At 43.5% G+C, this 24182-nt stretch overlaps 2 protein-coding genes across 8 annotated transcripts in view; one reads left to right on the top strand and one right to left on the bottom strand.

Moving 5' to 3' along the window:
• Window positions 1–3119: 3119 nt before the first annotated feature.
• OXSM (3-oxoacyl-ACP synthase, mitochondrial) lies at window positions 3120–20519 on the bottom strand. 6 transcript variants are annotated; one of them, XM_066246076.1, is made up of 4 exons: window positions 20136–20519; window positions 10271–10471; window positions 8604–9438; window positions 3120–6570 (listed from the first exon to the last, which is right to left on the bottom strand). In XM_066246076.1, exons 2-4 carry the CDS (start codon window positions 10350–10352, stop codon window positions 6168–6170), a joined length of 1320 nt encoding a protein of 439 aa, XP_066102173.1. In that variant the 5' UTR covers window positions 10353–10471; window positions 20136–20519; the 3' UTR covers window positions 3120–6167. The 6 variants fall into 6 exon arrangements, with proteins under 6 accessions (XP_066102173.1, XP_066102172.1, XP_066102169.1 ...); XM_066246075.1 differs by having other exon boundaries at window positions 8604–9672; window positions 20136–20518; XM_066246072.1 differs by having other exon boundaries at window positions 8604–9721; window positions 20136–20518.
• NGLY1 (N-glycanase 1) overlaps window positions 19880–24182 on the top strand; it is a 56289-nt gene continuing 51986 nt past the window's right edge. For both annotated transcript variants that reach the window (XM_066246069.1, XM_066246071.1), the window contains exon 1: window positions 19880–20156. In XM_066246069.1, coding sequence (XP_066102166.1) covers window positions 20023–20156 — 134 coding nt within the window. In that variant the 5' untranslated portion in view covers window positions 19880–20022. The remainder of the gene's footprint in view (window positions 20157–24182) is intronic.

The following is a 24182-nucleotide window of genomic DNA, read 5'->3' on the forward strand; positions in this document are numbered from 1 at the left end:
CTTCTCTCACTCCCTCCTCCTTGATCCTTCACAGGCCTTCCCACCAATACATTTCTCGCACAGAAGGTATTTCCTTGTTATCTTCTTCTTGGAGGACCTGAGCTGATGGAAAAGCTAACTATTATTACTTTTATTATCTTAAGTTCTTTTTTTTTTCCCCCTTAACTGTAACCCCACCCTAGGGGAAGGGGGGGATAGTCAGGTCCAAAAGTAGTCATATACTCTTGGCATTATACCATAGGAAATCATTCACAGGAAAAAGAGTTTTTTTAGCAAAAGAAGTAAGTACAGGGCTAACCCTCATAGCCATAATTTGTGGAGGCTGCAAAGCATTTTTTCTAGTTACTAAACACTCAGTTTTGGGACCAAGATTATGGGGCATTGGTTATCTTGGTAGTTTCTTCAGAATTGTTTACAAGCAATGTATCTTCAATTATAAGAGAATAAATTTGGTAGGTTATACTTCTGCCCCACCCTGTATGCCTATATGTGTATGCGTATGCATGTGTGTATGTGTATGTATATATATACTTTGTGTAATTGTATCCTTGTATATTTGTGATTTTCATAGGAAGGATTATTTACTTTAGAAGCTGTCACAGTCCTAATAAATTTTTTAAATCCTGTCTTCCGTTCAAAGGCAATACATATTTAAAAAATATGAATGAGAGAAAGTAAAATAGAAAAATAAGCTTAGTAGAGATTAAGGAAAAAGTAAAAAGAATATCTACATTGATAAAATTTTTTAAAAATCAGCAATAAGAAATGAATTAGTGATATACTTAATGATATGTATAAATATCAAAAAACATTGAAAGAAGCCAGACATCAAAGAATATATTCTCTATGACTACTTAATATGATTCTTTTTTTTTTAAGTGAGAGGAGGAAAGATAGAGAGACAGACTTCCCCATGTGCCCCAACCGGAATTCACCTGGCAACCCCTGTCTCGGGCTGATGCTCAAATCAATTGAGCTATTTTTAGTGCCTGAGGCAGACATGCTTGAACCAACTGAGCTATCCTCAGCACCTGAAGCTGACACTCAGACCAATCCAGCCACTAGCTGCTAGATGGGGAAGAGGGAGAGAAGAGGAGAAGGAGTGGGAGAGAAGAAGATGGTCACTTTTCATGTGTGTTCTGACCAGGGATTGAACCCAGACATCTGCACACTGGGCCCACACTCTCTCCACTGAGCCAACTGGCCAGGGCCTATATAAAATTCTAGAAAAACAAATCATATCGGTAGTGAAAGAAAGCTCTTCAGTGACCATCTGGAGATGGGGAGATTGACTTTATAGGGACATGGGGATTTTTCCAGTGATGGAAATGGACTATATTTTTGAGGTTGTGTTTACATGAGTGTACACCTTTCTCAAAACTCACTTAACTCTACACTTAAAATGGCTGTATTTTATTGTGTATAAATTATGCTTGGTAAAGCTGATTTAAAAAAACAAACATTTAAGAAAAGCAAAACAAAAATCCCCCCATAATTTTCAACTTTAGAAGAACCTTGGGTGAAAATATTCTGCATTGACTGAGCAGGCAGTGGCACAGTGGACAGAGTGTCAGCGTGAGCCAGTGAGGACCCAGGTCTAAAACCCCAAGTTCGCCTGCTTGAGCATAGGCTCATCTGACTTGAGCACACAGGGCACTGGCTTGAGCCCAAAGATCACTGGCTTGAGCAAGGGTCACTTGCTCTGCTGAACCCCCCACCCCCTGTCAAGGCACATATAGGAAAGTAATCAATGAACAACTAAGGTGCCACAACTATGATTTGATGCTTCTCATCTCTCTCCCTTTCTGTCTGTCTATCCTCCTCTCTTTCTCTCTTAAAAAACAAAAAAAGAAAAAAGAAAAAGAAAATATCCTGCATCATACTGGCTGCCATCTTTTCTTACCTGGATTTTGCAATACCCAACTGGATTCCATATAGGAACCAAGCTTTCCTCCAATCTGTTCTTCACTCTGCAGCTAGAATGATGTTTCTAGAAGAAGATGTGATCGTTACTCGCAATAACTCCCATTCTTCTTCACATGCACCAGTCAGGGTTCAATTAGAGAAACAGAACCACTATGATAGATATATCATATCATATATATATACTTATCATAGGGATTTGACCTTACACAATTATGAGAACTGGTTAAACAGTCTCTGTAAAGCTGTTCTGTCAACATATTATCTTCTGATAATACAGAATTTGAAGTCCACGGGGCAGGCAGTTGGGAAGGACAGATTAATGGGAATTTCCACTAACAAACTGGAACTCACAATCACAAGAATAAACTGACACCTGTCAGTTCTTGCTGCTTCCGATCTGGGTGGTATGGGGGGCAGAAGCTGGAGGCCTCCATCATCACGGAGTTAAACACATCCCTGAACCAGGAGTCAGGGACCCTGAGGATTGCGGGAAGGTGGAGCAGTTGCTGGCTCAGCGCTGCCTCCCTTCAAGGAGGTGAGCCAGCAAAGCCACAACACAGTGAACTACAGAATGGCTGCAGCTTCACTTTCACTTCCAAAATCTCTCACAAGAAGCTCCCATGGCCAGCCCTACCAAAAATAAAATGAAAAGAATTCTTGGAAATGTAGTTCAGCCTAGCCAAGTCGACATATTACAAAACCTTCCCATTATTCTTACTGCCTTGTAAGGTTCTTTGTGACCTGACTTCCACCAGATTTTCTGGCTTTATCTCCTACTCTTCCCCCATCTCAGGATATATGAATTATGCTTACTACAAATGTTCTAACTTTTCTAACCTTTCCACACTACATCCCTCCTAACCAGAATAATTGTCCCTCCTTGCCTTTCTTCCCCTTTAACCTGGCTGAGATCTATTCACCCTTATGGCCTCAGCTTCTTTTAGGTAACCTCTCCTGACACATCACTTCCTCACTGGTTGCCAGCACAAAAGCAGATCCAATGTTAGCACCGAACAACTTTTAGTTAAAAAAGTCAACATGTGCCAATGAGAATTAGCCCTGCTTGTTGAATGAATATGGCTGAAGTCTTAAGACGTATGAAGGACAAAGTGCTCCAGTCAGGTCAGTGAGTAGGCAATCTATTTAGTCTATTAAAACGTGGGGAACTCTATTCACTTCTGCAGAAATACACATTCTGTTTAATACACATTTATTCACTCTATCCCTTTGATGTATAAACCCCCACTGCAAAACAAGCTTCCTTAGTTTGAGTTTCCCAGAAAGCAGACCCTAAAATAAGGTGATTAGATTGTGAGGTCAATCCTAGAAGCAGGATAAAAAATATGGAAAGGGGGACAGAGAAGGAAATAAAGCCTTAAAGTGGGTATTATTATTGAGTTAACACTGTGAGAACTGATGTTATTATTATTTTATTTTTTTTTCACTGAGAGGAGGGAAGGTAGAGACAGCCTCCCGCAGGTGCCCCAACCAGGATCCACCCAGAAAGCCCACTAGGGGGCGATGCTCTGCCAATCTGGGGTGTTGCTCTGTTGCTCAGCAACCGAGTTCTTCTTAGTGCCTGAGGCAGAGGCCATGGAGCCATCCTCAGTGCCCAGGGCAAACTCATTCCAATATAGCCAGGGTTGCCAGAGGAGAAGAGAGAAAGAAGGGAAAGGGGGAGGGGTGGAGAAGCAGACAGGTGCTTCTCCTGTGTGCCCTGACCAGGAATTGAACCTGGGACATCCACATGCTGGGCTGATGTTCTACCACTGAGCCAACCAGCCAAGGCCAGCACTGACGTTTTATCTCACTACAAACCCTTTAAGAAATTGCACAGAACCTTAGAAATTCCTCAGAAAGGAGAGTGAGACACTGATACACCATCTCCCACCACTCAGAAGTTGGCTGTTGCCTCTAGGAAACTTGTGTCTTTTCCCATCCTAACGCCTCTAGTCAATGCAGATGAAAGATCTGTTGGCTTTATAGAATGCCTCAACATGGACAAGTAGGAGTACCGCCAGCACTTGTGGTGAAATGTTGGAAGCAAACACAAAAACTACCTACTATCACTGCAGCAAAGTCAGAGGTGGACCGAGGTGATGCGGCTTGAATCGTCAAGTTCGGTTTCACCTTCTAAGGATCCTTATCTCCATTAATCACTAGGTACCATCATCAATACAAAAAAAGTAAGAAATGCTAAACCAATTTCACTTCCTTGTCTCAGAGAACTGATGGCTTGAGAGTTTAGGAAAATTCTACTAATTAACTGAATCTCAGTATAGATAATATGAAAAAAACAACTAGGTAAGTAAGGAGTAACTAGATTATTGCTGATCAGTAATACAAACTTCATTACTGGTATATTTGTAATCCTTTCCTAAATATTGTATGGGAATGGTGTGCCGGAAGTTACATCATACAGCAACCCTACCAAGCACAGAGCAGCTACTTACCAAAAAAACCTTTTTTTTTAGTGAGAGACAGAGAGAGAGAGAGAGAGAGAGAGAGAGAAGGATGAACAGACAGCAAGGGAGAGAGATAAGAGGCATCAATTCTTTATTCATTTTAGAGAAGAGAGGGAGAGACAGAGAGAGAGAGAGAGAGAGAGAGGAGAGACAGAGAGAGAGAAGGGGGGAGGAGCTGGAAGCATCAACTCCCATATGTGCCTTAACCAGGCAAGCCCAGGGTTTAGAACCACTGACCTCAGCATTTCCAGGTTGACACTTTATCCACTGCGCCACCACAGGTCAGGCTAAGGCATCAATTCTTTGTTGCAGCACCTTAGTTATTCATTGATTGCTTTCTCATATGTGCCTTGACTGGGATGCTCCAGCACAGTGAGAAACCCCTTGTTCAAACCAATGACCTTGGACTCAAGCCAGCGACCATGGGGTCATGTCTGTGATACCATGCTCAAGCCAGTGACCCCACACTCAAGCTGGTGAACCCGTGCTCAAGCTGGTGATGCTGGGGTTTTGAACCTGGGCTGTCAGCATCCCAGGCCAATGCTCTATCCATTGCACCACCGCCTGGTCAGGCCTCACCAGATGTTCATGAAAGAGACAAGAGAAGGTGAAATGTCATAGAGTTGTTTGACCTAGAGCAGTGGTTTTCAACTGCTGGTCAATGGACCAGTGCCATTCTGCCAGAAATTTCATTCTGGTCTGTGAATGAGGTAACTACCCTGCTGTTGTGCAAAGACTACAGATATATCATCATTGGGTATATATAATAATTTAATCCAGGGGTAGTCAACCTTTTTATACCTACCGCCCACTTTTGTATCTCTGCTAGTAGTAAAATTTTCTAACCGCCCACCGGTTCCACAGTAATGGTGATTTATAAAGTAGGGAAGTAACTTTACTTTATAAAATTTATAAAGCAGACTTACAGCAAGTTAAAGCATATAATGATAATTACTTACCAAGTACTTTATGTTGGATTTTCGCTAAGTTAGACAGAATAAATCTTTATCAAACAACTTACTATAGTTAAATCTATCTTTTTATTTATACTTTGGTCGCTCCGCTACCGCCCACCATGAAAGCTGGAACGCCCACTAGTGATTGACTACCACTGATTTAATACAACATCAGGGTGGTTAACTCTTTTGCATACCAGCACGAAATTGCCCACGGACCTGCAGTTAAAAACCACCAATCTATTCTAACCTGTGGTGGTGCAGTGGAAAAGCGTCGACCTGGAACGCTGAGGTTGCCAGTTCAAAACCACAGGCTTGCCTGGTCAAGGCACATATGGGAGTTGATGCTTCCTGCTCCTCCCCCCACTTCTCTCTTTCTCTCTCTCCGTTCTCTAAAGTGAATAAATGAAATCTTTACAAAAGAAAAAAGAAAACCACTGATCTAGCTTATAAGAAAAGCAGAGACCAGTGCTAATCTCATGGGGACCCTTTTGCCCCCCACCCCAGGAAACATTAAGCAATATCTACAGACATTTTTAGTTGTCACAATTGGGGAACGGGCTGCTACCGCAATCCAGTGGGTAGAGGGTAGAATGGATGATATGGAGTACCTACAATGTGAAGGACAATTTTCTCCAACAAAGAATCATCCAGTCTAAGACATCAGTAGTGCCAGGACTGAGACACCCTGACACAGATAAAGGGTATCCAGATGCTGATATAGAAGTATATGCATTTATATAAACATAGAATTTCTCCACTTAATATAATTTGCTTATAACATTAAAAAAAATCAATGTTTAATTACCAACGATTTGTCCTACATGCCAGCAATACAAAGTGTTGCATTGGTACCACCAAAACCAAAAGAATTGGTGAGCGCAATATGTCTTTTCTCAGTTTTCCATTCCTGTGCCTTTAGTGGAACATAATTGAGATCAAATTCTGGTTCTGTACGATCCAAGTTTAAAGTAGGCGGTAGTTTCCGGTAATAACAAGCCAGAGCAGTGAACGCTGCCTCAGCCGCCCCTGCAGCTCCCAGCAGATGGCCCGTGGCTCCCTTAGTTGAGGAAACGGCAAGAGCATGGGCATGGTCTTTGAAAAGATGTTTGATAGCTCTGTTTTCAGCGGCATCTCCCAGCGGTGTGGAAGTAGCATGTGCGTTGACATAGGAAATCTCTTCAGGCCGTACATTTGCATCCTTTACGGCCGCAGCCATACATCTAATAGAGTAACAGAGGAAATTGATCAGAACCAAGTGTCATTTTAACATGGGCTTCATTATGCGCACGGCTTATGAGAAAGAACTATTCAAGTACACTGGATGAAAATAAACCTTTGTCTAACAACAGAACCCCATCTTGGATTACCATTTGTGTTAGAATGCCATCTGCTTGGGAATAATTAGTCACCCCCAGTACCCTGGACTGATTCATCACCAAGAGATAAACATATCAGCCTATGAATTTTATAATCTCTAACAAAATATATTTCCACTTATCCTAAATGACTTTTTCCCTTGGGGGAAAAAGAACACACGGATTCCAGCTAAAATACTACTTCTTCTAGGAATTTTTATCAGTGGGGGTTGTGTACCTGCGTGCATGCATGTGAATGTAGATTTAAAAAATTATAACTACGTTAAAATTTTCTCTCATATTTAAATGTAAAACTTGGCATATGTCCCAATAATCTAAAAATGTCTGCACTATTACTTCAGTGTTTCAAATAACCTTTCAAAATCCTCTTTATTTTAGGCAGTAAGAATTCTAATAAATGAAGGTCAAAGCCAAGCCAAAAACAAACAAGTCCAAAAATAAAACATTTATACAGAAGAACCACTGAAAAGCTTATGGATATCAACACTTTCTTTTTAATTTCCTGATCTCTGGGCTGCATATAATTTCCATAAGAGGCAGCTTACAATCTAACATAAAGTGTACTGAAAGGTTTCATCTAAACATAATTATTTCTTCATCTAGCTGGCTACTTCACATTTCTAGTGCAAGCAACTACACGCTAAGACTCAAAAGTATACTTCAAGGGTCAGTAAACTGTGGCTCTGGCCAGATGTCTGTTTCTGTAAATAGTTTCACTGGAATATACGCATTCATCTATGAACTGTTTATAAATGATTTTTCACTAGGAGGCAGAGTTGAGTAGTTGTCACAGACACTCTATGGTCCAAAAAGCCAAAAATATTTACTACTTGACCCTTTACAGAAAGGTTTGCCAATCCTTGGCTAATTTAACTGGTTACAATATAATATGATCTAAGCAGGCTAATCTATTAGCTAACACATTAACAGGGATTTTTTCTTTTTAACTTAAATCACTATCTCTTCTATAACAACCAGCAACTTGCTTTTCAAAGTATGGTCCTGAGACCAGCAGCATTAGCCTCACCTGGGAGCTTGTCAGAAATGCAGAAGCTCAAACGGCCCTAGGCCTACAGACTCAGACTTTGCATTTTAATAAGAACCCTGAATACTCTAAGGTTGGGAAGTGCCGATTTAATAACAGCAGAACCCTGCTGAAATGAAGCACAGACCAGACACATCTAGAGGAAAGGGCTGACTTTACTGTCCAAGTCTGATGAAGGGCCAGAGGAGGATTGTGGGAGGGAGCAGTCTGACATTTTTAAAGCATGACTGGAGGTATGAAAAGCCAGCAAAGACACATGTGGCCTTCTTCACAGCTTTTGACATTAACTAAAACTGAATTTTTGTAATAATTTTCAAATGCTTTCAAATACTTAAAACATGTTAAAGCAAAGAACTCAAAAACACTGTTTAGTCTGAAATGGAACAACAGATACTGTACACTAAGGTCAGATAGTACAATTTCACCTAATTTGACACGCTAATAAAATATCTATTTGAGTCTGACCAGGTGGTGGCACAGTGGATAGAGCATCAGACAGGGACATGGAGGACCCAGGTTCGAGACTCCGAGGTCACCAGCTTGAGTGCCCGCACATCTGGTTTGAGCAAAGCTCACCAGCTTGAGCCCAAGGTCGCTGGTTCAAGCAAGGGGTCACTCAGTCTGCTGTAGCCTCCCGGTCAAGGCACATATGGGAAGGCAATCAATGAACAACTAAGATGCCACCAAAAGGAGTTGATGCTTCTCATCTCTCTCCCTTTCTGTCTGTTTGTCCCTATCTGTCCCTCTCTCTGACTCTCTCTGTCTCTGTCACACACATACAAAAAAATCTATTTGAAAAAAACAATTTGAATGAAGAGAAAAAAGTATTTACCTTAAGGCACCTTCTCCTTCAGGATCAGGGGCGGTTATGTGACCAGCGTCACCTGAGAGTCCATAGCCCAAAACTTCTGCATAAATCCGGGCTCCTCTTTGAACAGCATGTTCATGTTCTTCCAGCACCAGCACAGCTGCACCTTCTCCCATTACAAAACCATCTCTCTCTGGATGAAATGGTCGACATGCCAACTTAGGATCAGAGTTTGTGCTCAGAGCCCGGGCTCTGGAGAACCCAGCAAGAGATAAGGGGCTAATGCAAGAATCCGTACCCCCAGCCAACATCACATCAGCATCACCATGGGCTATAAACCTAAACGAGTCTCCCACAGCATGAGCTCCTGTGGTACAGGCTGTAGACACTGCATGATTGGGGCCCCGCAGTTTATATCGAATGCTGACCTGACCTGCCGCCATATTGACCAGAATCTTAGGAACAAAGAATGGGCTGACTTTATTGTAACCTTTGGTCTGAAACATCAAGGCAGTTTCAGAAACAATTTCAAGAGGAATCATTCCCATGCCAATTGCAACACCAGTACTCCCTTGATCTGCTTCTGATTGAGGATGCCAGCCACAATCTTTCATGGCTAACTCCGCAGCCCCAATGGCCATAATGGTGGGAGAAGACATGGACTTGATATCTGATTTGGACACAAAGTTTTGTTCATTGAACTGACCTTCATCACAGCCTCTTGGCACATAAGCAGCAACACTGCAAGGGATATTCTTAAATTCTTCACCAACCAGTGAAACAATTCCACTCTCTCCTTGGATCAGGCGGTCCCAAACCAGTTCAGTTCCAACACCAAGAGGAGTCACTAAGCCAATGCCTGTAATGACAACCCGCCTGTGCAATCTGGGTGTTGGCACAGTTCCGAACAACCTCCTTTTAGTTCTTATTAGTTGGTGACATAATCCTGAATATAGAAGATGAGGGTTTGTAATTTTTAGAATATTCTGTAAGCAGTTTGAAAACATGGTTGAGATTCAGATGATCAGAAACACACTCTGGTAACAGACCACAAAACGCCTGGTTGGTAATGTTGTCTAAACAGTTTCAAGGCCTAAGTAAGAAACAATAGCCGAGATGTTCATTCAGGTGTTAGGTGTCAGCTGTTAATAAGCACAGGGAAAATAGTGTTACATCAGCTAGTATCATTAGACCACCTTTTAGGACTTAACTCCCTTTTTAGACAGTGGGCACCCTCAGACATTCCAAGATAAAGAGGTGAAATGATAATTCATTCAATTCACCACAGCAGAATCATACAATGAAAAACAGAAAGGCACTCTGAGCCTTATAATGGGCTGCAGGAAGAATCTTTTTTCAGGATTACCGAAGCCTCACTCTAAATAGCATTTCGGGTGTCAGTGACACTCAATACAATTCAGGGTTTATTCTTTGAGATTGGAGTAAGTGGGCTTTGCTGATCTTCAAAACGTGGAGGTAACAGGGTTTAGGGGACAGCGGAGGCCATGGGCGGGGAGCAAAGAGGTGTGGCCAATCCCCCACAGCGCCTCTCAATCACCATCACACACCGTAAGAGAGCGGTCGAGAGGAACAGAAGCCAGACCTCAGGTGATTAGACCCTATCCCTATCTAATCCCGACCCCATTTGGCGATGGAGAGAAGGAATAACCACAATAGCCAGCAGGCAATACCTTTAACTAGCCCTCCGGCCACTCGCGCAGCCGCCGTCCTTGGCGACAACACCCGCGTGCGCACGCGCAGGCGCGTGCGCATGGATGCCTTACTTCCGAGTCCCTACGGCCGGTTGTCCTTTCTCCGGGTCACTTTGGTGGAGGTCAAGACAGTGGGAGGCGCTGGGTTCGGTGACCTCGAGAAATCGCCTCTCTCGCGACCTTAGGAATGGAAAGTTAATCAAGAATGCGTACCTAACGGGATGAGATGGCATTTTTGCCCATCACAAAGGGCATTTGTTTTTGTCATGATAATGCTCACATGTTCCCCTGTTGTGGGAGAAAAAACAGCCGTCATATTCTACTAGCATCCTAGGACAGAAGGAAATTACTGTAGTCTTAAAGTAATTAATGTACCTTCTAGAGTTATTTACCATAGTAAAGAACTAAACAAAATGCCCAACACTAGAAAATGGGATATGTATTCTGTGGGTACATCTAAATGTGCAGCTATTTAAAATAATGTTCTAAATGAAGATAAATTTGGAAAGATGTTTAAACTATGATAGGATATACAAAGAAGTGTACATACATTTTTTTTTAAGGTCTGCAAGCAAGGATGTATGATAGTTGTAATCTCCCCCTCCCCTTATTTTTGTTTAGCATTGTGGACTATATTTTATGCAATAAATAATGTTTCTGCAATAATAGTTACTTTTACTTTTGAAAAATTGTTGCTAGATCTGGAGCACTGCTCAAAATATCACACCCAATGTCTGACAAAAACAGAGACAACAGAAGAGGGTAGAAGTTTACTTCTCAGTGTCTGAAAAATTCAGTATCTTTATTTGCTCACAGCTGGCTATGAATCTGTGAGTGGAAATATAATATGGAAATATTTTAAAGATTTTTTTTATTTATTCATCTGAGAAAGGAGAAAGACAGAGAGAAGGGGAGAGAAGCAGGAAGCATCGACTCCCATATGTGCCTTAACCAGGCAAGCCAGGGTTTCAAACCAGTGACCTCAGTGTTTCAGGTTTATGCTTTAGCCACTGCACCACCACAGGCCAGGCCTACGAAAATATTTTGAAAGGCAAGAAATCAGCAAGGTGTCGTTTAGATAACCATCTCTATTGCTCACAGGCCTTCCCAGTTTTGTTCTTTAAAGGATTGGCTATATAATCTGCATCTGAACCTCCCAACCTTTTTGCTTCTTTCTGGGCAATGTCTCTTGAAGTGATTGTTTCCAACTAGAGTGCTTGGCCTTTTTTTCCAGGTCCAGAGAAGAATCAGGGTCAAGTTTAGCTTTTCCTGGTTAGAACTGGGTTGAAATGGGTCTCCACATATCTTTTGTCTAACATAGTTCAGTGAAGCCCAGTATAATCTTTTTTTTTTTTTTTTTTTTTTTTTTTACAGAGACAAAGATAGAGTCAGAGAGAGGGATAGATAGGGACAGACAGACAGGAACGGAGAGAGATGAGAAGCATCAATCATTAGTTTTTTGTTGCAACACCTTAGTTGTTCATTGATTGCTTTCTCATATGTGCCTTGACCGTGGGGCTACAGCAGAACAAATAACCCCTTGCTCGAGCCAGCGACCTTGGGTCCAAGCTGGTAAGCTTTGCTCAAACCAGATGAGCCCGCACTCAAGCTGGCGACCTCGGGTCTTGAACCTGGGTCCTCCGCATCCCAGTCCGACGCTCTATCCACTGCGCCACCGCCTGGTCAGGCCCAGTATGATTTAAGTCATCCTTCACCCAGTGTTCAGTCACTTCTTAGCATGACTTCTACTCAATGATGATAGTTACTTTAAGATAAACACATGTAGTTATAACTTAAAACTTGATGAGAAATACCCAAACTTGCTCTTTTATTGTAATATTTTAAAATCATAGTGTGAAAAGACCTACAACTTTTTTAAAGCCAAAGTCATATGAAACATACAGTTTTAATGTGCAGTTTTTTGCTTTTGTAATATCACAAAGTTATCTGGGATAAGAAGTGACAAATCAATTAAAATCTTGTTGAAAAGAATAAAATCACTTACAAAAGTAAAACCACAAAGGTCGTTTCATTTTTTATTTTACCTCTGATATCCTTTCCTTTCATTTTGAAAGGGGTGGAAATTTTCATATTTTCAAAGCTGTTTAAGATTTAGTACCATATTCCTCGCTATATAACATCATGGTTTTTAGTACCATATTTCTCGCTATATAACATCATGGTGTTTTCTTGTATCAAGATCTTCAGAAGCGCTCCACTTTACCATAGCCTCCTGTTCAGACTTCTTAGGTTTACTTAAATATTTTGTAATCTTATTCCAAACTATCCAGATCGGGCTCCCATTCTCCATTAAAGACTGACCTCACTATGTTTGGATGGACTTTAGCTTCTCCTTTTTCATCTTTGTTATCTGTGATTGTACTTTCTTTTCATCAACATTATTTTCCTTCTACTCAGGGGTCTCAAACTCGCGGCCCGCCCACCAATTTTGTGCGGCCCGCAGACTAATCAAACTTCGTGGATGAGTCTGCGGGCCAGTGTGCGGGCCGCACAAAATTGGTGGGCGGGCCGCATGCCGCCCGCGGGCCGCGAGTTTGAGACCCCTGACTAGAAGCTGGCATACAACGACATTATGACCTGTTCTTGCTTTTAAAAAGTTTATAGTCTAATAGAGGGAGACAGCCATGGAAGCATATGTGCAAATTACTGAAACATGGTATTACAGAAGAATATATTAGAATTATTAGCCTGACCTGTGGTGGTGCAGTGGATAAAGCATCTACCTGGAATGCTGAGGTCGCCGGTTTGAAAACCTGGGCTTGCCTGGTGAAGGTACATATGAGAAACAACTACTGTGAGTTGATGCTTCCTACTTCTCCCACCCCTTTCTTTCTCTCCTCCCTCTAAAATCAATAAATAAAATCTTTTTTTTTTTTTTTGTATTTTTCTGAAGCTGGAAACGGGGAGAGACAGTCAGACAGACTCCCGCATGCGCCCGACCGGGATCGGGCGCATGCCCGGCACGCCCACCAGGGGCGATGCTCTGCCCACCAGGGGGCGATGCTCTGCCCCTCCGGGGCGTCGCTCTGCCGCGACCAGAGCCACTCCAGCGCCTGGGGCAGAGGCCAAGGAGCCATCCCCAGCGCCGGGGCCATCCTTGCTCCAATGGAGCCTTGGCTGCGGGAGGGGAAGAGAGAGACAGAGAGGAAGGAGGGGCAGGGGAGTGGAGAAGCAAATGGGCACTTCTCCTATGTGCCCTGGCTGGGAATCGAACCCCGGTCCCCCGCACGCCAGGCCGACACGCTCTACCGCTGAGCCAACCGGCCAGGGCCAATAAATAAAATCTTTAAAAAGAAGTATTATACCAGCACAAAAAGGACAAGTAGGTCAATGCTACCTTCCAAATTCAAGAATGTCTTCAAACAAGTAATCCTTGAGCTGCACCTTGAAAATGAGATGCGTGTCTAGTAAATTGGGTGGGAAAGGGCACCCTGACAGGTGGAGTAGAATGAAGGCCTGGAGATGTGGTTATCTGACACAAAGTACTAGTTCAGAATGACCAATATTGAATTTGAGGTATGAGACGACAAAACAACAGTGAAAGCAAGAGAGTAAAAGCAGGGGCCAATCCTAAAGTCTCGGGTGTCATATTGAAGATTTGGGAACAGATCCTTTAGGTTAGAGATGGTAGACTGGCAGTCCTTGTCCAATTTGGACTGCAGTCTTTTATTGAACCTGAATTCTTCTAGGAAAGAGGTGGTAAACTTATTCCCTTCACCAGTGTCTCTATTACCCCTTGTTGACTTGAACAAAGCCACTTCATACATTGAAGTTACTTGTCTGGTTCTTGACATCATTTGACCTTAGAATGTGGACAAGGGTCAACACAAGGAAACTTTTTCCAGAAAAATAACATGACCAAATGTGTGCTTTAGAAAGATCAATGTTGCAGCAGTGTGCTTGGTGGATTTGCGGGATATGGGAAGGGACACAGGAAGACTTAAGACTGAATGATAGGTGATGAGGCCCTTAAGTAAAGTAATGGCGGAGAAGGAAGATGCAGATGTTGAGAAAACATTGCTAGATGCTATCCTTGATTAAGTGTTGGGGGTTTCTGAGGTTGCTGGCTTGAGTGCATGTTCATATGGCTTGAATGTGGGCAAACCGGCTTGAGTACAGGGTTGTTGGCTTGAGCATGTGATCACAAGCATGACCCCATGATCGCTGGCTTGAGCCCAAAGGTCACTGGCTTGAGCAAGGGATCACTGGTTCAGCTGGAATCCCCCCCCGCCAGGTCAAGGCACATATGAGAAAGCAATCATTGAACAACTAAGGTTCCACAACAAAGAATTGATGCTTCTTATCTCTCTCCCTTCCGGTCTGTCCCTGTCTGTCCTTCTCTCTCTCTCTCTCTCTAAAAAGAAAAAAAAAGTGTAGGGGTTCTCCAACAGCTAGGAAATCCTCCCCTTCCTTGCCTCCTTAACCTCCAAATTTAAGGGTACTATTCAAAATTTTCTTTCATGAAACTGGCCCACAGTGACATTTTCCATCCTCTAAGCTAGTTCTCCAACTAGACTGTTCATTAAAATCACCGGAAGGGCTTTTTGCTGCCCAGATTGCTAGTCCTCACCTTTAAAGATGGAGTTTGAGAATGACTTTCTGACAAGTTCCCTTATGCTGCTGGTAAACACTGCTGTAAACTCGTTATGACTTCCCTGAAGCAGGGCCTGTGCTAACCAGAGCCTGGCATTTACTAGCACTTTATATTTGTGAATGACTGATCTAAGGAATGAATGAATAAGCACATACAGACCATTTAGTGCACTTTTTACCAAATAGCTTTTTCTTTTTATAATAACTTGTTTCAACTAAAAGGGCTATCTGTATGTAATTTATCAGCACTTTGTCTTTCCTCCTTAAAAAGTTTCACGTCACCTATCTAAAACTGCTTTGTACACAATAGGTGCTCAACAAATAATTGTTGATTAATCACTTAATGCAATAACATTGGTGAATCATCATACCAGTTCCTGGAAGGCTTCAACCCCTTTCTTGCTGATGGTCCTTATTGAGTTCAGCATTTTATTTTTTATGACAAAACCAATAGTGGGGAAAGTGTAATGGGTTATTTTTTTCCTATTACATTTAAGAATAGTGCCACCATGTGTCGATTCTAAAGATGGTGTGCTTTAAAGCTAGAATTCTGAAAAATATTCATTATTTCAGAGCTACCCCCCCCAAAAAAAATCAAGTAAAAGAATGGAAGTTCAAAGTTGAATTAATACTAGAACATCCTTTAGTTGATTGAAGCAATAGTGGATATAAATAGATTAAGGGTAGCTTAATACATTCAATTTAAGTTCTAAAGGAAACTAAAGAATTAAAATATTTTTAACTAGACTTAAGTGGAAGAAGCAGATGGGGAAAATAATGAGTCAAAATCCCTTATAATAAATCACCTTAGTTAGCTTTCTAAATGGTGGTATCCAAGAGACACTGTAATTACTCAAGAGTTTTAACAGATTAGTCATTTGGAAGGATATAAATTTCAGGTGATTTCAAATAAAATTCTGACTCACCTTGAAATAATTTCTAAAATTTTATGAACTGTATAGTATTATCACAATATTTTAAGTCTATGATAGTACACTGTTTTTATTTTCCCCTTTGTTTTGGGGTTTTTTTGTTTTTTTTTCTGAAGTTGGAAACGGGAAGGCAGTCAGACTCCCGCATGCACCTGACCGGGATCCACCCGGCAAGCCCACCACGGGACAATGCTCCGCCCATTTGGGGCACCGCTCTATTGCAACCAGAGCCATTCCAGCGCCTGAGGCAGAGGCCACAGAGCCATCCTCAGCGCCCAGGCCAACTTTGCTCCAATGGAGCCTCCCTCGGCTGCGGGAGGGGAAGAGAGAGAGAGAGGAAGGAGAGGGGGAGGGTTGGAGAAGCCCACAGATGGGCGCTTCTCCTGTGTACCCTGGCTGGAAATCAAACCCGGGACTCCTGCACGCCAGGCCGACGGTCTACCACTGAGCCAACCAGCCAGGACCTAGTACACTGTTTTCACAGTGGTTGCAGGTTCCCCACAAAAGTACTACAAGGTCATTATCTCTGTCAAGGTTATGGCTAAGGTGATGACATTCTGTCCCTCTAACACACACACACACACACACACACACACATACACACACACACTCCTGCTTCAATTCTAGAGTATCGCCACTTTGGTGGGGGTTTTTTGGTGAGAGACAGACAGGCGGGGACAGACACACAGGAAAGGAGAGATAAGAAGCATCAACTTGGCCCTGGCCGGTTGGCTCAGCGGTAGAGCGTTGGCCTGGCGTGTGGGGGACCCGGGTTTGATTCCCGGCCAGGGCACATAGGAGAAGCACCCATTTGCTTCTCCACCCCCCCTTCCTCTCTGTCTCTCTCTTCCCCTCCCGCAGCCAAGGCTCCATTGGAGCAAAGATGGCCCGGGCGTTGGGGATGGCTCCTTGGCCTCTGCCCCAGGTGCTAGAGTGGCTCTGGTCACAGCAGAGCGACGCCCTGGAGGGGCAGAGCATCGCCCCTGGTGGGCAGAGTGTCGCCCCTGGTGGGCGTGCCAGGTGGATCCCGGTCGGGCACATGTGGGAGTCTGTCTGACTGTCTCTACCCGTTTCCAGCTTCAGAAAAATACAAAAAAAAAAAGAAGCATCAACTCATAGTTGCAGCTCCTTAGTTGTTCATTGACTGCTTTCTCAGATGTGCCTTGACCAGGGGGCTCCAGCCAAGCAAGCGACCTTGGGCTTCAAGCAACTATGGGGTCATGTCTATGATCCCACACTCAAGCCAACAACCCCACACTCAAGCTGTTGAGCTCGAGCTCAAGCCAGCGACCTCCAGGTTTTGAACCTGGGTCCTCAGTGTCCCAAGCTGCTGCTCTATCCACTGTGCCACCATCTGGTCAGGTCACTTTGGTGTTTTGTATATACTGGATTTCCTCCTAAGATTTTACTTAAAATTTTTTTTAAAGTGTTGCTTTTAAAAAAATAAATACCATACAGGTATAAGTATTTATTTACTTATTTTATTAGATTTTATTTATTCACTTTTAGAGAGAAAGGAGAGAAAGAGAGAGGAAGAGAAGGGGGGAGGAGCAGAAAGCATCAACTCCCATAGGTGCCTTGACAGGGCAAGCCCAGGATTCGAACTGGTGACCTCAGTGTTCCAGGTCGACGCTTTATCCACTGCGTCGCCACAGGTAAGGCTCCATAGAGTATTTAATAACCTTTTTATAGTTATTATAAGAATAAATAAGTATGCTGATGAAAAAAAGAAAAATTAAGAGGAATATAATTTGTGGTAGTAATAGCTAGTTATTATTACCTCAGTCCCCCAACCTTCCATAGGGTGGTACCTGTTCGGCTAGGGACTACATTTCCCAGCCTCCCCTCCTTTTATCTAGATGGGGCTTCCTTTTTGCCAACAACAGGTAGAGAAAATGCTGTATATCATTTCTGGGCTCATGTGGTTAAGCAGGTAGGCCTTTTTGTCCAATCACTAACTAAATGCAAGAGTCTCTATAAATCTGTCTATGGCAGAAGTTAGCAAACTACAGGTCAAATCTAGCAGGCTACCTGTTTTTGTAAATAAAGTTTCATTTGAACACTGACAAGCTCATACATTTTAAAGTATTGTTTATGGAACTACACGTGCAGAGACAATTAAATAGTTGAAACAGAGCCTCTATGTCCACAAAGCCTTAAACATTTATTCTCTGACCCTTTACAGAAAATATTTGACTTCTAGTTTTTGAAATGGAAGGAGCCTGGGTCCCTGAGTCATGACAGGGAGGAAGGCTGTCCCATGACTAATGATACCTGTGTTTTTAAACTACCGTGTTTCTCCGAAAATAAACAATGTCTTATATTAATTTTTGCTCCTAAAGACGTGCTAGGTCTTATTTTCAGGGGATGTCTTACTTCTCCATGAACAAGAATTCACATTTATTGTTGAACAAAAAATCAACATTTATTAATATACTGTAGTCATGTTATCACAAACATCAGCATAACCAGCCAAACTCTGAATTCATTAAGAATTTCTAGTGATTCTATTTCCATGTACAACAATCTACCCTGTTTCCCTGAAAATGAGACAGCGTCTTATATAGTATTAATTTTTGCTCCTAAAGATGCACTAGGACTTATTTTCAGGGGAGGCCTTATATTTCTAAGCTTGAAAAAAATTGAACTAGGTCTTATTTTCGGGGGATGTCTTATTTTCAGGGAAACGGTATTTTGTGAGTAAGAAAGTTATTTCTTGTTTTGTCATTGAAATTTTTAGTTATAGCAGCTGGTAACATACCATCAGTTAAAAACACTGTCCTTGAAAGCTAGTCTGAAAACCTACATGTTTGTTAAAAACTTCACACAGATATCTGGCAGAGGAACAGTAATTAAAGTAGATGGCATAGCTCAGGGCCTTGCTCATAGATACTGGAAGAATATTTCAAATTTTACAAGCAAACAAAAGATAAGTATCAAGAACAGTTAAAGAAGTTACTTAGGCAAGTAACGTCTCTTAAAAACATAAGGTCAAGACAAATATTTGTTGAGGTCAGGAAAGGTATTTCTGCAAAGAAGGGCATGGTAAGGCAGAGAATGGATTACAGAGGTTAGGCTCTTCTAAAAGGAATAAAGGACACGGATCACATGATCTACCTACGGAGTCACAAAATAATACCCTTACTATGAGGGATGTAGATTTTCACTGTCTTTCCTCTTCCCCCATTCTATTCTATTTTGTCCTTACAATGTATATGTTTTATGCTGGTCACACCATAAGGTAAATTGAGTCCATAAAACACTATATTGCAACCTGCAGTTTGAAAAACTTCTTTAAAGAGCCACCATACTATTGGAGCCTGGACTTATACAAGAGATGTTCAAACATTCATCTAATTCTAGATAATAATTCAAATACTAGAAGTCCAGCAGAGTTTTACAGACACTCGGTTGTTTTTGAACGCCTGCTGCTCCTTTCTGGAGTCCTGCACCACCGCTATCCAGGAAGGCCTACAGTCTTCGAGAAGGAAGCTGAAAGACTTTTATTCGTAGGAAAGCAGTGGTTGTAGGGATAGGGGGTTTCCCCACCTCCGAGGCGGGATTCTGAGCGCCCCAGGTTCCGAGCATCAGGTACCAGGGACCCCGCCAGTCCTCCATAGCTCCCCTCCCCCACTCCACCTCCCTAGCACTGACCCTTTCGAATCAAAGCCCCTGACCCTTCCGGTCAAAATCCCGGACCGTCCCGCCACAGCCCCCAGCCCGCCGAGGCGAGTACCTGACCCTCGAGAACCGGCGCCCCCCAGCTCCTCCGCCCAAGTCCGGTCCCTTCCATCAGATGCTCGCGGCCCCCCCACCGGCCGGGGTGAAGACCCCTGCTCCTCCGGACCAACACGCGTCCCCCCTGGCGGAGCCCCTCGCCCCGCCCACCGGGCCCCACCCGGGTCAAGCCCCCAGCCGCTCGGACCAAACCCCGCCCCTCCTGGCGGAACCCCCAGCCCCAGCCCCGCCCATCAGCTCGCCGCGCCCCCTCCACCGGTCAAGCCCCAGCCCTTGCCGACCAAGCCCCGCCCTCCCGCGCGGCTTTCGCGCCCCCCCAGCCCGCGCTGCCGGCTCACCGCCCCCCGCCCTGCCCTGCCGGCTCGCCGCAGCGGCGCCGCACGCCCAGGCGCCTGCTCAGTGCGGGACACGCGCACGAGGGGCGGCGACGGCCGCGGGCGCTCAAGCATGGCGGCGGCGGCGGCGCTGGGCAGCTCCTCGGACTCCGCGTCCCCGGCCGTGGCCGAGCTCTGCCAGAACACCCCGGAGACCTTTCTGGAGGCCTCCAAGCTGTTGCTCACCTACGCGGACAACATCCTCAGGTGCCCGGCTGCGCGATCCGACCGGCCTGCGGGGGCGGGCGGGGCGCGGCGCGGCGCCTGCTCGGCCTGGGTTTGGGGGCGTCCGGCCCGGCCCGGCCCCGGCGGGCGGCGAGGTCGGGGACCAGGGCGGGCTGCGGCTCCGGGGCAGGGGCCTGGAGAGCCGGCGGGCCTCACCCCGCCCGAGAAGAGGAAGTTTCTTTGCACTTGTGACTTGGCACCTGATGTCGGGGTGCTCGGGGCGAACTGGCAGCCCCGGGGATAGGGCAGGGCGAGGGGAAGGCGTGCCCCCAACACCTCCCTCCGACCTGCTGGTCGAACAGTGTTTACAGGACCGGACGTAAACGGGAGCAACCTTTCATTCCCACTGCCTGGATTTTTACGCAACGGGGTGCCTTCCTTTTCCATATTCTTATCAGAAGTTAGTCACTGATAAAATGTTTCCTTCTTAACATTTTGTGACTATCATAATATTAAACTGTTTCTAAACTGAAGTGCTTTCTTTTTCACTTTTCTATGGTCTTTTTTCTGCTCGTTTTATTGCTCGAAACATTATTAACCGTATTACCTACAAGTTACAGTTCTCATGTTATTGTCTGGATTCAACTTTCAAAATGATTCTTTAAATTAGAATTTGTGAAGATAATCACCTTGTATAAGACGAATTTCATTCTCTTGTGGTCGAAAGTACAGCTCTAGAGCTGTAAGGGACCTTACAGATTTGGAGAATTGGGAGGCAAGTTGAATTACTCATTCTGAATGATTACCACCTCAACTCTTAGATCCTATGATGTGGTGTCTTTAGGAACGACAGGATGTGTGGGGGAGGAAATGGAACAGAGCTTCAGGTGCCAGGTGCTTTAGTATGTTGCCTCATGTATCAGGTTGGGATGATTATCTAGGTTCTCTGTACCCCCTCAGCCCCTGGTGCATTTGATCCCTTGGTGGCTATATGGGCAGGAAGTCTAAAAGGAAATCCCTCTCAGTTTCAGGTTATATAGATTTCATGTGACCCAGTTTCAGAGACATTAGTTACAAGTGCAGTGTTTTAAACCATAGCAGTTATAATAGTGTTCATATAGGCAACATTCATGATTTAAAAGTAAATGGAAGGAAAAACATAGCCCTTATTATGGGCTAGATGTTACATAGGGTGCAGTATGTGCACTATACACAGCCACACAATTGTGACCTATGGAGACTGGCTTCTTCCTCTGTGACCCTTTCTCAACTCATCTTCACCCCAAGCGGTTTCAGAGTGCCAGCATGCCAGTGGACTCTGCACGAATTGCCGGGGTCCAGCTCCCCCCCCGGGGGGGGCATCCAGGGGTCCCACAGGAATCGGCACGAATCGAGTGAGAGAGCCGAATTCTTTTTTAGCTCATCTGCCAGGCATCTCTGCCAATGCCTAGTATAGCTTTATTTTTATACACTAAGTTATAATCACATGGTATGCAGAATACATTGATTAACAGTTATTTTTGCTTTAATATGAGTAAATATTCCAGGAAAGGGTTAGTACATTTCTTTAAGCTATGAATCAGGTGGTAAGCCATTAAGTACAGTTATACAATAACTTGAGCGGCAGCAACAACAATATTGACGCAAGCTTCTAAAAAGACCCTGTTGATTCTATCTTACTTAGCAGCCTATTGTCTAGTAAAAGCTATGTTTGTCTACTATTTTTCATCTATTAGTAATCCCAACTGTTACTCCCAGAACGTTCCACTACCTGAAGGCTAGGTATGTGAGAGGCTATGTGAGAGGAATGGAAAGTTTTTCTATTCTTTTATAATGAGTAAAGGACTGGGGGGGGGGGGGGTTAAGTAATGGGTTGGGTTAAGGCTGAAAGGTGCTTTTGTGTTTAGTCTCTGAATCCTACCTATTCATAAATTACAATCTATATTTTCCTAATAGGATTTCAGGAGGGAGTTTTTCTATAGATCTAGCCCCTTTTAGGGGATATCATAGCCAGCCTCCTAGGTCTATGGGCCTAGGTAAAGGTGTTTATAGACTTTTCTGTGGAATTCACACCCTCTGTCTCACTTCCATAGAAAATACTGGAAATCTACAGGGAAAGTACGGTGCTATTGTCCCTGTGCCATAAATGATAGCACACACACTCCCCAGAGAAAAGGGGGGGGGATTAAAAACCAAATGAATTCAAGAAGTTAAAGGGGGAAGTATCGTTGCACCTTTTCTTTGCTGTGACTGTATCAACCAGCAGTTGTTGATTGGCTTCCTACAATGAATGAACTCATCGCTGAGTTCTCCAGAACCCATCAGCCCAGACCTCCCACTTGGAAGTCACCCAACTGTTTAAACCTCACTATTCAGAAAAGGGAGGTGGCATTATAATTAAGGATTTACTTCTGCTTTCAGTGCAAGGAAACCAAAAAATTCTAAGAGCAAGGTGTTTTGAGGAAAGAAAAACTTTTGCAGGCAAATAATGACGTGGCATCATAATTATCATTATGAATGTTCACCAAACTCACAAAGAAACTTGGCATGCTGTCAGTTCATGTTACAGTCATTAACTGGCTTGTGTTTCTGATCTTAAAAGTGTTTATCTAAAAAGGGAATTAGGAGTTTGGAGCTCATAGAGCTGGAGATGGTATGAAAAACTACCCTTTTTGGTTTGTCTTAAGTACTAGTATCATTCCTTGCCCTCATATTCTTAGAATTTAAACTCCTTCAGGTATGGGGGTAGAAGGACACTTCTTCTTTCAAGTACAATAACTTGTTAACCTCTTAATAAAAGCTTCAGATTTCTTATTTCTAGCCACACTACATTACAGAAACTTACTTGAGACTTGAGAACACCAAGGTTTTCTGTTCCTTCTGCTGTTTGGGGAAATCTGTTAGCTTTAGAGATAGGGCATGGTGTAAGTGATGTCATGATAGCCCTTGCCCGTTGGTCTGACATAGGATTTCATAGAATGAGACTGAAGTGAGAATTTCATTAGCAGGTTTTTTTGGGGGGCAGGGGGTTGTTTATTTTTTAAGCAACAATACTTGTCACTAAACCAAGAGAAAATAATACTTTTGGCTAAGTTTTAAATTTCTGTTTTGGATGATGTTTATCCTATTCCCCAACTAAGACTCTTAAAACTAATGAAATTGTAGACTAAAATATATGCTAATTTGCATGCACAGTAGGCTATGGATTTAAACCTTTTACCTTTTTTCAGTTCACTAACTTCTGATTTTTGTGTGTGTGTGACAGAGAAAGAGACGGACATACAGATAGGGACAGACAGGAAGGGAGAGAGAGATGAGAAGCATCAGTTCTTAGTTGTGGCACCTTAGTTGTTCATTGATTGCTTTCTCATGTGTGCCTTGACCAGGGGGCTACAGCTGAGTGAGTGACCCCTTGCTCAAGCCAGAGACCTTGGGCTTCAAGCCAGTGACCTTTTTAGGCTCAAACCAGCGACCATGGGGTCACATCTATGATTGCACACTCAAGTCAGCAACTCTGCATGCAAGCTGGTGAACCCACGCTCAAACTGGCGACTTTGGGTTTTGAACCTGGGCCCTCTGCACCCCAGTCTGATGCTCTATCCACTGTGTCACTGTCTGGTCAGGCCAGTTCACTGACTTCTAAATAAAGATGGGTTGTCTTCAGTAATAGCTACTTTCTCAAAAATCTGTAATAGTTTCACTGGCATTCCATATAGGGTTCGTTAGAAAATTTGTCTGTTCTTTGTTTCAATTTGTTTATTAATTGATTAAGAGAGAAAGGAAGGGAGACAGAAAAAAACACTGATATTTGTTCCACTTATCCATGCATTCACTGACTGATTCTTTTTTTTTTTTTTTTTTTTTTTGAGAGAGAGACAGACAGAAAGGGAGAGAGATGAGAAACAACTTGTCATTGTGGCACTTTAATTCATTGATTGCTTCTCATAAGTGCTTTGACGCGGAAGGTGGGGGCTTCAGCTGAGCCATTGACCCCTTGCTCAAACCAGTGACCTTTGGCCTCTAGCCAGCAAGCATGGGACCATATCTATGATACCACGCTCAAGCCTT

This window comes from Saccopteryx bilineata, chromosome 10, assembly GCF_036850765.1.
Source record: "Saccopteryx bilineata isolate mSacBil1 chromosome 10, mSacBil1_pri_phased_curated, whole genome shotgun sequence".
In the NCBI taxonomy this organism is placed as follows: domain Eukaryota; kingdom Metazoa; phylum Chordata; class Mammalia; order Chiroptera; family Emballonuridae; genus Saccopteryx; species Saccopteryx bilineata.